Raw genomic sequence first — 13,030 nt, forward strand, 5'->3', positions numbered from 1 at the left:
AAAATTAATAATTAAATAATAATATTTAAAATATAAATTACACTTAAATAGTATATCAAATTTATGGACACTACAAAAAAAAAATCATACATGCACATGAATATCCACATTATAAATCATGCCTTGTTTGATTTTAATACTGTTAAAATCTTGACATTTTGTTTAATATTGTCAATTGTTTATTTATTTATTTATCTATTTTATTATCTGTATCGGAGATAAACCATTTAAGTAAGTAGCTTTTTAACTTACTATTTAAAATCTTTAAATAGACACTCTCAACTCTTATAGTTTGTAAATATTTAACTTGATTTTGCTTGTGGGGGGTTTGTGTCCTGCTTCATGGTCTCTCTCACAACCGAATTTTTATATAGTTTCAAATGATAATTTAGAATTAGTCCAAAATTTGAAGTTACGAACGAACCCTCCGATTCAAGATGAGTGGGTGCTTAGGATCTTTTACCATCTTAAAAGTGTCGATTGTAAAAAATTTAGATCATAAAACATTCATTAAATTACAAAATTATCTTAAAATCGATCCAAATTCATCTATTTATGACAAAATTATACGTAATTGGCTATCCACGCAGATTTATCCCCTCATTTCCAAGTAAGCGCCATTACACTAAGTAATTGGATGAAATTGACGAATGAAGACCAACTTGGACTTTTATTGGTCGATTTTTTTTTTTAATTTTCTTATCTTATTGTACCAAGAAAAAGTTAGGTGAAAATTTATTGAAGTTAAAGTACTGTGAATTAATTATTGACCTTTAAATACTCATGTATATTGATAGAGCGGAATTAAATTTGAGACTCCCTCTATATATTTAGAAAATTACCGTATCTACGAGAGATAATATTTGTGATAACAATGTGTATATTAAATCATAGGTAATAAAATATAATCCGCATGTGATTAATTAATTGGCTAACAAGGTTGTTAATTAATTAGGATTTGTTTTGATTGAGACTAGGTTAAATGCGTTATGACATGTATCTTCATATCTCCTTAATTATCTTATTCTTGCACTAATATGGTGTTGTCAGAAAACATGATTGAGATTGACTAGGATTCTAAACTCTACTGTTTTGGACTTGGGATTGGAGATCTTGTAAATGTGAAGCCTGTTCAATGTTATGACCTGGTTGTCACAACTTCTCTTGGCAAAATTTCCCTTTAGATTTAATTCATATCATATATATGCTCCTCACTTAAGCTTATAAAAAACAAAAAAAAATGCTCATCACTTAATCCTTCTATTTTTTTTACTTAATTGAATACCATGTACTAATTGTATATTGTACTTCTTATATTAAAGGGTCATATAGATGATGAACAATTCTCCACAAAAGATATTTTATTAGTTTCACGCGATTTCATTGTTTTTTTTTTATTTTTTGTAGATTTATGCCAATACAAAGTTGGAGATATTCTTATGGCAACTGGTTTCAACAATAGTGCAGCTCAATTCTAGTTTGTTGAGTTAAGTGACAAAATGTGATTCTAAGTATTGATGCAGAAAAAAGAAACGAAAAAGACATCTTTAAGGGCAGTGACAAGCAAAGGCTCTTCTGGATTCGCTTTGCTTTATCCTGATAGGATACATTAGCTATGCTGATACTTCATTAACACCAGGTCACCATGTATTACTTTGGGAACTTAAGATAATGGAAAGCAATGACATGAAAAAGCATGATCCCAAGATAATAGTAGAATGTTGCTCCAAAATGGAAGAGTTACTCAATTACACATATAAAATTTATAGGAAAGAAAATATGATTTCACTTTTGGAGCTTAGGGTGGTAAAATAAGGACCTTTTAATGCCCTTATGAATTAGTATGTATCACAAGGAGCTTCCATGAGCTGATACAAGGCACTTAGTCACATTAAATCTAAGCAAGCCATAAAGATTTTAGATTTCAAAGTAATAGGAAAGCTTTCCAATTAAGAAACTTGTTTTTGATTTGTCTAAAAAGGTAAATTATACAAAATAAAAATAATCACTAGAAAAGTTGTTCTTATATGTAGTTCTGTGAGTACTTAATTAAACATTTTAGTCAAAATATTGTTACTTGAATTCTCTCCTCCAATATGGCTGAATCCGAGGATGAATTGATTTAAGCGTTTGTGATTGTATTCAAAAGCTGAAATTAGAAAGATCAGAGTCCCTTTTCTCTATTTTAGCTTAGAACAAATAATTCTATATCCTCTCTTTTTTTTTCTTTCTTCTATACAATTTATTGCTATTTGAATAACAAAATAAAAATATATAATAATCAATTTTCATCCCATAAATTATAGTTTTTTTTCTTTAAATTAGAAGTTAAAAGTTTAAAACTAATAATTTTATTTCAGTGATTGAAATGTTTCTCGAAACAATGTCATTGCACACTTCACAAAATTAAAAAACACATGTAAGTCATTTATCCATCAAAAAGATCATTTATTGCACCCGATCCTGTGCAAGAAATCGAAATGAAAGCTGTACATGATGACTATTGAGATAAACATTAAAGCCGTGGGCCATTACTTCCGTCCGCCGGCAGCATTACTTTTATCAAGTTTTCAATTACTACTTTAGGAGATAAAATTCAGACGCTCCTATCTGCTGATTAGCGACTAAAAGTACACTGAAAAGAGCTAAGAGTAGTAAAGTTGAGTCTTTACCATTTCCTCCATTTCTGGTCTCTAGATGGCAGCAGAGAGGCACCAAGCTGGCTTAAAGATTTTGGAGAAGCTGACCACCGATGCTTACCAAATACAAGAACAGGTACTGGAGGAGATACTTAATCGAAACGCAGGAACAGAATACCTAAGGGGCTTCCTCAATGGCCAATGTGACAAGCAACTCTTCAAAAAGAATGTTCCCATTGTTACTTATGATGATATTGAGCCTTACATCCATCGGATCGCCAATGGGGAGTCATCAGATATCCTTTTAGCTGAACCTGTCACTGGGTTCTATCGAAGGTAAATTTGTTGCTTCTACCCTATGCTTTCTAGTCTCTCCTTTCCTTTTTCTTATTTTAGATATGGGGATTCGAAGCTGCTCTTTGATCGGAACACATACACTGATTATTATTAAATATTCAGATATTCTTCTGTTTTTCTTGCTTCCCCCTTAATAGTTAGTCTATCATCTTTGATGCAGCACTGGAACTTCAGGAGGACAACCAAAGCTGATACCTTCAACTGCTGAAAAGGATAAAGGGGCATTATTTCAGACCCTAAAGGAATCTGTGATGAACAAGTAAGAAACTAATTAGCCCCATTCTTTTATAGCTTATAGTATTTGATATATGCTCTTAGTGTATAATTTTAGGCTTTCTCATTTGTCAATAAATTATATCTCCACTAACACATAATCAAGTTCTATCAACTTCCTGCAAAAACTCATGAATCATTAAGTTTCCACTCTGTTTTAGGGGCGCTTTGGTGCTGTGCTGAAAAGATATTCAATTCTGTACCATCAATGTCATTTGATTGTCAAATATGACCACTAAGCACACAATTAAGTAACAATGTCAATAATTTTCTTTAATTGTACTTACAAAACAGTATAACACAGATAGAAGTTCAAGAATGGAAGCTAGATTACACTTTTTCTTAAAATAGAAAGATTGCCTAAAGAAAATTCATGGATACCTATTATAGTTTTATTGTGCATCAGATCAACTTTCAAGATCTTTACATGAGTAAATCTAACAATAGTGGTTGAGTTTATCCATTTACAGGCACTTTGGCGACTTAGATAAAGCTGGAAAAAGTATGCAACTTTTGTTTACCAAACAGGAGATTGAAACTCCATCTGGCCTACCGGCAACACCTGCTACAACAAGCATATTCAAGGACAGTGGCTTTAGAAACATTGTTGCCAGGCTTTACACAAGCCCAATTGAGACAATCCTTTGTTCAGATAACAACCAGAGCATGTATTGCCAATTACTTGTCGGTTTAATACAGCGGGACGAGGTTGGATCGGTTGGCTCAAGCTTTGCTTCTACAATGTTAAGAGCTATCAAGTTTATAGAAGATCACTGGAAAGAGCTATGCTATAACATAAAAACAGGTCACTTAAGCAATAGGATCAATGACTCAGGATGCAAAAATGCTCTGTCATTGTTCATGAAGCCTAATCCAGATTTGGCTGATTCAATAGAAAATATATGTGGCTGTAAATCATGGGAAGGAATAATCAGAAAGCTTTGGCCTAAAGCAAAGTATATTGGTACCATTACTACAGGCATTATGAGTCAATATACTGCAGCACTCGATTTCTACAGTGGAGGGCTCCCTTTAGTGTCCAGTGCTTATGTTTGTTCTGAAGCTATGTGTGGGATCAATTTAGAACCTCTAAGCAAGCCTGCTGATGTCTCCTACACCTTCCTCCCCAATATGGCATACTTTGAATTCCTTCCTGTGAAGAAAGATTGTCTAACAAAGTTTCTGGATCAGGTTCAGTTTAATGGTGTTGCACACCAAGAATCCAAGGAAATGATGAGCAGCATTGAAGCTATTGAACCTGTTGATCTTGTAAATGTGGAGCCTGGCCAATGTTATGAGCTGGTTGTCACAACTTTTGCAGGCAAAATTCGTCTTCAGATTTAAATCATATATATTCATTCTCGTCACTTAACCTTCTTTTTTTTTATTTAATTGAATGCCATTTACTAATTGTGTATTATACTTCTTATATAAAAGGGTCATATAGGTTATGAACAATTCTCTACAAAACATATTTTATTAGTTTCGTGCGATCTCATTGTATTCTTTGTTTTTTGCAGGCTTATACCGTTACAAAGTTGGAGATATTCTTATGGCAACGGGTTTCTACAATAATGCACCTCAATTCCAGTTTGTTGAGCGACAAAATGTAATTCTAAGTATTGATGCTGAAAAAACAAGCGAAGTAGACCTTTTAAGGGCAGTGACAAAAGCAAAGGCTCTTCTTGATCCGCTGGGCTTTCTCTTGACAGGGTACACTAGCTATGCTGATACTTTATCAACACCAGGTCACTACATATTATTTTGGGAACTTAAGACGAAGGAAAGCAATGACATGAAAGAGCCTGATCCCAAGATAATGGTAGAATGTTGCTCCAGCGTGGAAGAGTCACTCAATTACACCTATAGAATGTATAGGAAGGAAACTATAATTGCACCTTTGGAGCTTAGGGTGGTAAAACAGGGAACTTTTGATGCCCTAATGGATTACTATGTATCACAAGGAGCTTCTATGAACCAATACAAGGGACCTAGTTGCATCAAATCTAAGGAAGCCATAAAGATTTTAGATTCCAGAGTGATGGGAAAGTTTTTCAGCGCTGAAACTCAGTTTTGATTTGTATTTATTCCTATGTTTGTTTGGTGTGAAGGATCAATTGTCTAGGAAGGTAATTCGACAAGGTTAAAACTGTTACTGGAGAACTTGTTTCTATATGTAGTTCAACGAGTACTTAATTAGCCACTCTGCTAATTGGGTTGATATGCATAGATGTATCTATCGAGGAAGCAAATACCTGCGTTGTCTTTGGTTTGATGTCCCTTATTAATATGTTCGGGTATGGCTCAATCAAGGCTAGGCCTAAAGACTAAATTCCCCTGTACAAAGCTCAAGTTTTGGACTTGGGTCCATCAACCTAAGTAACTAACCCATAATTGCTGCTAGTCTGCACTTTGCACTCCACCTATTAGACAAAGATATGCTGTTTTGCTCTTTTATGAATCCTACCAAAGAAATTTGACAAGCTTTTTAGCAAGACTCCAGGATTCATCTGTAAAACCTCAATGACTGCTAAGTGTTACCTTCTTCTTTCGTATTTCTTTTGATCAAGAATACTTTTACCCTTCATAGTCAAGCTAAACCTGCGACTCAACATGAGCTGTTTACTAGTAAGACTAATAAATTGAGGTTAAATTAAAACCCAACACCTTGATTGCGTTAAATTCCAAAATTCCAGTGGAATTCCTATTAATTTGCCACGTATTTGGACAAAATTTTAGGCAGAAGATTTGAACAGAGTTCATAATAACAAGTACCTTATATTGGTTTGACAGCACTTTTATTTCTTCTTTTTTATTTTCCTTCCTAAATTACTTTCTTTCTTCAATTGATAAGTAACAATTTAGCTTCAGTTTCCACTCTCTTTTTTCTCCCCAGTCATATTCACAAGAATCTTTAACTTCCAAAACGAGAAATTTGGGTTTTGGGACGTTTCTTTGAAGCTTCTTTGCATATTCTTCCTTTGCCTCTATTTATATATGAGCACATACATAACACAAAATCATATTTGTCTTTGCCTTTCTTCTGAGCTTCTTAATATATATAATCTCTGAGCATGATGTCTCAGAAATCTCTCTTCCTTTTCTTGGTTTTCTTTGCTTGTCTTCTCTCTTTATCTCAAGCCTACAGGAACTTCTATGTTGGTGGCAAAGATGGCTGGGTTTTGCAGCCTAAAGAGAAGTATAATGACTGGGCTGGTAGACAAAGGTTCCTAGTCAATGACACTCTGAGTAAGTTTTTAACTTCGCCGAATGTTTTGATTCATTTTGGCCTGCTGGTTCTTCATAATCATTTTTATGTTCAATTGTTACTTGATTTGGTTTTGGTATGTGGATTATGTTTTGGTTTGGTCAGCTTTCAAATATGAGAAAGGATCAGACTCAGTTTTGCTGGTACGCAAAGATGATTACTACAAGTGCGACAGAACGAACCCTGTAAAGAAAATGGACAGTGGAAATTCTGAGTTTCAATTTCCTCACTCCGGTCCCTTCTTTTTCATCAGTGGGAAAGAGGGTCACTGCCAAAAGGGGCAGAAACTGATCACTGTTGTTATGGCTGAGAGAAAGAAAAACTCACCAACTCATCCCCCCAAAACAGCTCCTCCTATATCCCCTGTTCCGATAATCAAGCCTCCAGCATCATCCCCATATTCATCACCAGGGCCAGCATACTCTCCCAAGCATCATGGCCCTGTTGCAAAACCTCCTAAAGCATCATCTCCAGGTCCAGCTTTGGCTCCTACTTCTCCATTCCCTGTTGCTGGACCTCCCCAAGAATCATCTCCAACACCAGCACCATCTTCCCATATTTATCCAGGGCCAGCAAACTCTCCCAAGCATCATGGCCCTGTTGCAAAACCCCCCAAAGCATCATCTCCAGGGCCAGCTTTGGCTCCCACATCCCCTTCCCCTGTTGCTGAATCTCCCAGTGAATCATCCCCAACGCCAGCACCATCTTCCCATATTTCTCCATCTCTAGGACCAGCACTGTCACCAATGGCTCATGGTCCTATTGCACATCCTCCTAAAGCAACATCTCCATCGCCAGCTTTGTCTCCCAATTCACCTACACCATCCTCATTTCCTCCATCTCCACAGTCAGCAGCACCCCAAGCTTTGACTCCATCTCCTTCCAATGCCCCTGTTGAGGCACCAACGGTCATAAGCCCACCAGCTCCACCAACAGCTCCTTCTACTTCTCCAACCGGATCACCATCACCAACAGGTTCTCAGGCACCATCTGGAAGACAAACAGGCACTCCGGCCAACGAGCCGTCGCCATCTCCGGCTGCTTCCAAGTCATTTGCCACTGCAACTTATTCAAGTGCAACGGTCTTAGCAGGCAGTGTCTTGTTGAGTATGCTATTTGGTAGCTTTGTGGGTGCCATTTAGGAATATGAAATAATTTAACAGAGGTTTAAAAAGTAATGTTTTTTATATGGGAATTTTTATAGTTGATTTTTTTTTTTAATCTTAGCTATTATCATATGTTTTTAATTAATTTTATGATGTTAAATGAACATATTTAGAGATTGAACCCTAAATTTTCCTTGTATCATGTTCTAATTTTGCTTCTCCTTTATATTATTTGCCTTCTATTATATGTTCTAAGAACCATTTAATCTTTTTGTAACATTTTCATAATTTGTGGCTATTAAAAATAATCGTACGGTTGAGATAAGGAAGTTGCGATTGAGAAATGGGAATGCAATTTAATTATGCCATACTCATCATTCATTTCTCTGTTGAGAAAATGAAAAGCATCAAAGCACTTTTTTCCTTTCTTCTTTTTTGCTTTTTTGGTAGATACTTATTTGGGGTTGCAAATGATTCTCTCATTAATGGATAGTTTTTCCTAGAAATAAAAGATTTTACCATGTAAATTATTGGACACCCCTTAGGGGCATTTAATATGACATTATTGTTAATTATTTATATTTTTTATGGTATGTTAGAATCTAACCCTATGGTTGTTAATAGGTACCTTGTAATCATGTATCTTGCATTTTTGACCCGATTAAGTAAGATTAAGGTACATTATAAATTCAAGTAGTAAAATTACTATTCGTCATAGGTTCGAGTGTGGTTCAATTAATAGTAAAATTTTAGTTTTATATGTAAGTTAATATATTAAAATTCATTAATTGTTTTAATTATGATTTTAAATTTTAATTTATTTTTGATGAAGTAATTTTTAATTTATTAATTTAATTTTTATTAACAATATACATATAAAATTGATTTTAAGTTTATTTTAATAAAATGTTTAACAAGCAGTGTTTAGAATATTTCAATACTAATTCATATTATAGTTAAAAAATTTAATCTAGTATTTATAGAGTTCGGATACCCTATTAAATAATAGGATTAGAGTACCCTATCAAATAATAAAATTCGAGTTCAAGTATCTAAAAAATAAATTTTAATCAATGACTTAACTATTAGCTAATAAATGTTTCATATAAGTATGGTTTCTACATCTTTCAATCAACCATTCCTTTTAAAGAAAATAATTTATTAACATTCCTAATAATAAAGAGTCAGCTTTTGCCTTCCAAAATATAAAAGATTCATTTATTTTCTTTACATATTCACTTATGTACCATAACAAAACTGTGAATTAAGGGTTTTACTATTTATTAAAAGTGTATCACCAATCTGATTTTTCCCTCTATTTATGCACTCAGTTAAATATTATTTAAAGCCGACAGGCCTTGATTATGCCAATTGATTGTGTCATCTACCTGTAGTTCATGATTTCATGCATAAAATCAGAGATTCAATGCCAAATGAAAATTATTATTACTTTAATTCTATTAAATGCCATTAAATTGACATAATTACAAATCTTTTTTTACCCCATTTTGGTTTGATTTAACCATCAATTTTTACATTTATTTCTTCTTGATTAATGACCTAAACAATCAAAACCTTCCCTTTCAGGCTGATGGACTAATCATAATTGTAGTTATACCTAAACTTTTCTTACCAAAAAACCATGCTTGAATTCTTCAATTTGTTGGGGTCAATGGAGGAGGGAAAAAAGCCCATACAACACTTCCTGCAAATTTCCAGCATTGACTGACTTAAGGATCGAGTGTGGGGAATGTTCAAGAAGTGAAATGGGCGTCTGGGTAACTTCTCCTGTGGGAGGGGGTTTGTCTTTTCAAGTCTTCTGGGGTTTAGAAACCACAAACTTTGTTGACTTGGCATGCTAAAAGAGTTATGAGCCATGAACACAGTCGGTTGGCAATTAAAAGCCGTACGAAAGATATAAGAAAATGAAAATAAATAAGCTGTCGGCAGTCAAATGCATTACAGAGCCAGAATAAATCTTTAAATATATAAATAAGAAACATTTCTTCACTTAATAAATATATTTTTTAAATTAAAAATATAAATTTAAAACAAAAATATCAAAATTGAAAAAGACCTGAATTAATGTAAAAGTCTCTCTCGTATTTGAGTAAACATTTGAACTTAGATCTTAATCTATTTTATGCCCCATCAACAGCATGATTGATCCAAATTAAGTCATCTTTTCCGAACATGAACTCTTGTTCAATCTCCTCATAAGAATTAAACTTTTCAGTAGATTTTTCCATTCCTCCATCAAAGAGACAGAGACTAAGGATTTGTTCTTCATCTTCTTTATACCTGGAAAGCAACCATCAGATGATAGCTGGAGGTCCATGACCAAAAGCCAAAAAATTTGGAAAACCACATTTTAAAGAAATTATCGCCCGTTCAAACCCCATAAGACCAACAAATTCTTGGCTTGAGCACCTGTCGAAGTTCCATGATGATGGTTAAAACAACAGGACTTTGTCTACCAAACGAGTAAAAGCAAGAGAACCCACACTTGAATTTATGTTTTACATCTCCATCTAAAGCAACATTCTCCTTTCTTTTTCTTTGTTTTTTGTTTTTAAAATTTGTTGTTGCTGTGGTGTTATTGTTATTAGAAGATAATCAAAGTCCTTTTCATTGTAAAGTATCATTGCCTTCAAATGGAATTGCATTCGATCGAGCACCAATCCATGACAAATTTTCTTGTGCTCCCTTTAACCTTTTTCCACTCACATGCCCTTCACTTAATGCTCATCAATATTTTATTTATAATAAAATATAATATTTTAAAATATATAAAAATGAAAACATTCTTCCACTCATAAAGATCTCTTTTGGAATGGAAACATTATTATGTTGAAAATTCTATGCCTAACTTGTTCAAAGGAATTAAACTTTCTCAAAGTAATTTGGCGTCTTAATTTAGGGATTTTAGTTTTTTGTTTTAATTTTAATAATTTAATATTTATATTTTTTATTAAACTCGGTTTAAAAATAATTGAGAACAGTGTTAAATTTTACATTGTAGAGAGAAAACAAAAAAACAAAAACAATCATTGTCACAACATTATCATTATTTATGTACAGTTGCATCATTATCTCTAACTCAATCAAAGAATACAAAGAAGGAAGTGTCGAGAAGACTCCTCTCCCCGCGTATAACTTCCACGTCAACAAATTGACAAGACAATTTTTGATATAAGGGTTTTCTTTTTTAATTTATAAAGGTGGAATTTTATCTATTAAAAATTAACTTTAAAAAGATTACAAATTTACAATTTTTCAACTTATAGTTATTATATTTTCAAAATTATTACTCTTCGTTAAATAGGAATCACTAGAAAGATTTTTATTTTCTTTATAGAGAGCTACATATTATGAAGCAACATCACTTTCAAAATAATTATATTTGCTTAATTACATCATATTTTTATTCACTTAGGAAAACTTTTGTTATTAAACAATAACTCTAATGCTAATAGAGTTTTTTTTTCTAATGTAATATTTTTTTCTTTTAGTCAAAAAGGGGTGTAAAACGAGGATTTCTCAAACTACTTTTATCCAAAAACATTTTAATTGCAGAGTTTTGATGAAATCCAATTTATTAATGTTTGTATGATAGTACTTATTAAAATTTAAATCATTTTTCGATTTAAGTTTGTCATCTAAGTGTTACATATCTCACATTAATAAAAGATAATATCGATTTTGGGTTTATAAGTAGAAATCTTCTTTTATTTCACAAGTATCTTTTGGGTAAAAAACATGGGATCATGGCAAATGGCATGAGAATAGACCCAACTTTTCACCTACATAAAACCCCTTTCATCTAACAATTATATGCTGACTTGGCATTTTAACTAAGCTGAGTTAACGTTAACTATGTGTTGATATTGATGTGGTGATTGCGGATGTGGATAATTAGTCCTTATATTTTACAAAAAGTATAAATTTAGTTCCTATATAATAATTTGTGTCAATTCAATTCTTAACACTCAGTTTAAGTATATTGATATAGTATTTTGATTAAGTTGTGGCGTTGATTATGTGTTGATGTGTGATGGTGATATTAATATGGCATTGACTAAACAAATCACAAGTTTGTGTTGACGTGGCAAATGTTGATGTAGCAATTGCTGGTGTGGACAAAAAATTAATTTGGAAACACTTCAAATTTTAACCTAAAAACACCCTAAATTAAATTAAACCAAATTAACAAAAATAATGAAGGGAGAGAAATAAAAATAGAAGATGGATAATCCAGAGAGAGAGAATTGTTTGAATCGAACATTGAAGATAGGGAAAAGTATTAAAAGGAAGAATCGAGAAAGACTTTTTTTTTTTTTTGTAAGCAAAGATTGAACATTTGACAGGAAAAAGAATCAAAAGAGGGAATCAACAAGTTAGTCCAAAGAATATGATGTAATTTAACTTATTTGATATAAAAATTGGTATTTGTGGCTCCTTTAGAGTTTATTTTGTCTACCAATGACATGGTTTTCTTTGGGTTTTACCGTATTTGTCTACCTTGTGTTGAGAGAACTTTGATTATGTGTTTGGTTTCAAGGGAAAGACTGCTCACGTTTTTGTTAGAGAATGGTGCCTTTTTTTTTTTTTGGTATAAATTGACAATCTAAAACCCAACAATCACTTTCATTTTTCTATATTTAATTAGGCTTTGTTTTTGGCATCACATAGATGTAGCTTAGGGCAATTTTCTTGTTTTTAGTTTTAATGCCTTCTAAAATGCATTGACCAATTGTTACAATTGTTATTACACATCATGAAATGTGTTTAAAAGAAAAATGTCTTCATAAGTGGTCCATCTCTTATGATTCTTGTCGTCGTCTCGTTTCCCAAATTTAATTATGCTCTTGTGCACTATCTCTGATTTTGTTATTAACTTTTTTTCCCTTTTTTTTGGAAAAGTATAATAAATTTATTAATAAGAAAAAAGAACATAAAGTTCTCTGTTTAGGAACAAAACAAAATCCCAACACAGAACTAATCGATACAGAACACCAAGACTCAATCCAAAGGAAAGACACAAAAAAAACACCAAGGGAACAGAAAAACAACCACCACCAACCAAACGAACACCGACAAAGAAACAAAGTCCACAGCCATTGCCAAAAAAACACAAGCCATAAGAAACAGCAAAAAGAGCAGCAAAGAGCATTTACTAGTAAAAACTATTTGTTACTAGGTAAAAAGTTTGAACATTTCAAATACAAAGAGCGACAAGTTGAACAGAACAGTCGTCGTTTAATTTTCTAAGGGTGATTATCATCATCTTGATTCCAAGTTTAATTCAATTTGAAATAAAATAAAAGTTTTTTAAAAGAAAAAAGTGCAATTTTTTGTCACAGTAGGTTTTTGGTCTGTTAGCCTCT

General features: G+C 32.8%; 2 protein-coding genes across 2 annotated transcripts; both read left to right on the top strand.

The window, feature by feature from the left end:
• Nucleotides 1-2,547: 2,547 nt before the first annotated feature.
• On the top strand, nt 2,548-5,544 carry LOC110419150 (indole-3-acetic acid-amido synthetase GH3.17-like). Its single transcript, XM_021432059.2, has 4 exons — nt 2,548-2,975; nt 3,157-3,255; nt 3,740-4,590; nt 4,790-5,544. The coding sequence occupies exons 1-4, from the start codon at nt 2,698-2,700 to the stop codon at nt 5,344-5,346; spliced, it is 1,785 nt and encodes a 594-aa protein (XP_021287734.1). The 5' UTR covers nt 2,548-2,697; the 3' UTR covers nt 5,347-5,544.
• A 529-nt stretch (nt 5,545-6,073) lies between these two features.
• ENODL1 (early nodulin-like protein 1) lies at nt 6,074-7,831 on the top strand. The gene is made up of 2 exons (XM_021432060.1): nt 6,074-6,518; nt 6,643-7,831. The coding sequence occupies exons 1-2, from the start codon at nt 6,344-6,346 to the stop codon at nt 7,677-7,679; spliced, it is 1,212 nt and encodes a 403-aa protein (XP_021287735.1). The 5' UTR covers nt 6,074-6,343; the 3' UTR covers nt 7,680-7,831.
• The last annotated feature ends 5,199 nt before the right edge of the window (nt 7,832-13,030 follow it).

Source organism: Theobroma umbraticum, unplaced genomic scaffold, assembly GCF_002168275.2.
Source record: "Theobroma umbraticum cultivar Fairchild unplaced genomic scaffold, ASM216827v3 scaffold_67.0, whole genome shotgun sequence".
NCBI lineage: Eukaryota > Viridiplantae > Streptophyta > Magnoliopsida > Malvales > Malvaceae > Theobroma > Theobroma umbraticum.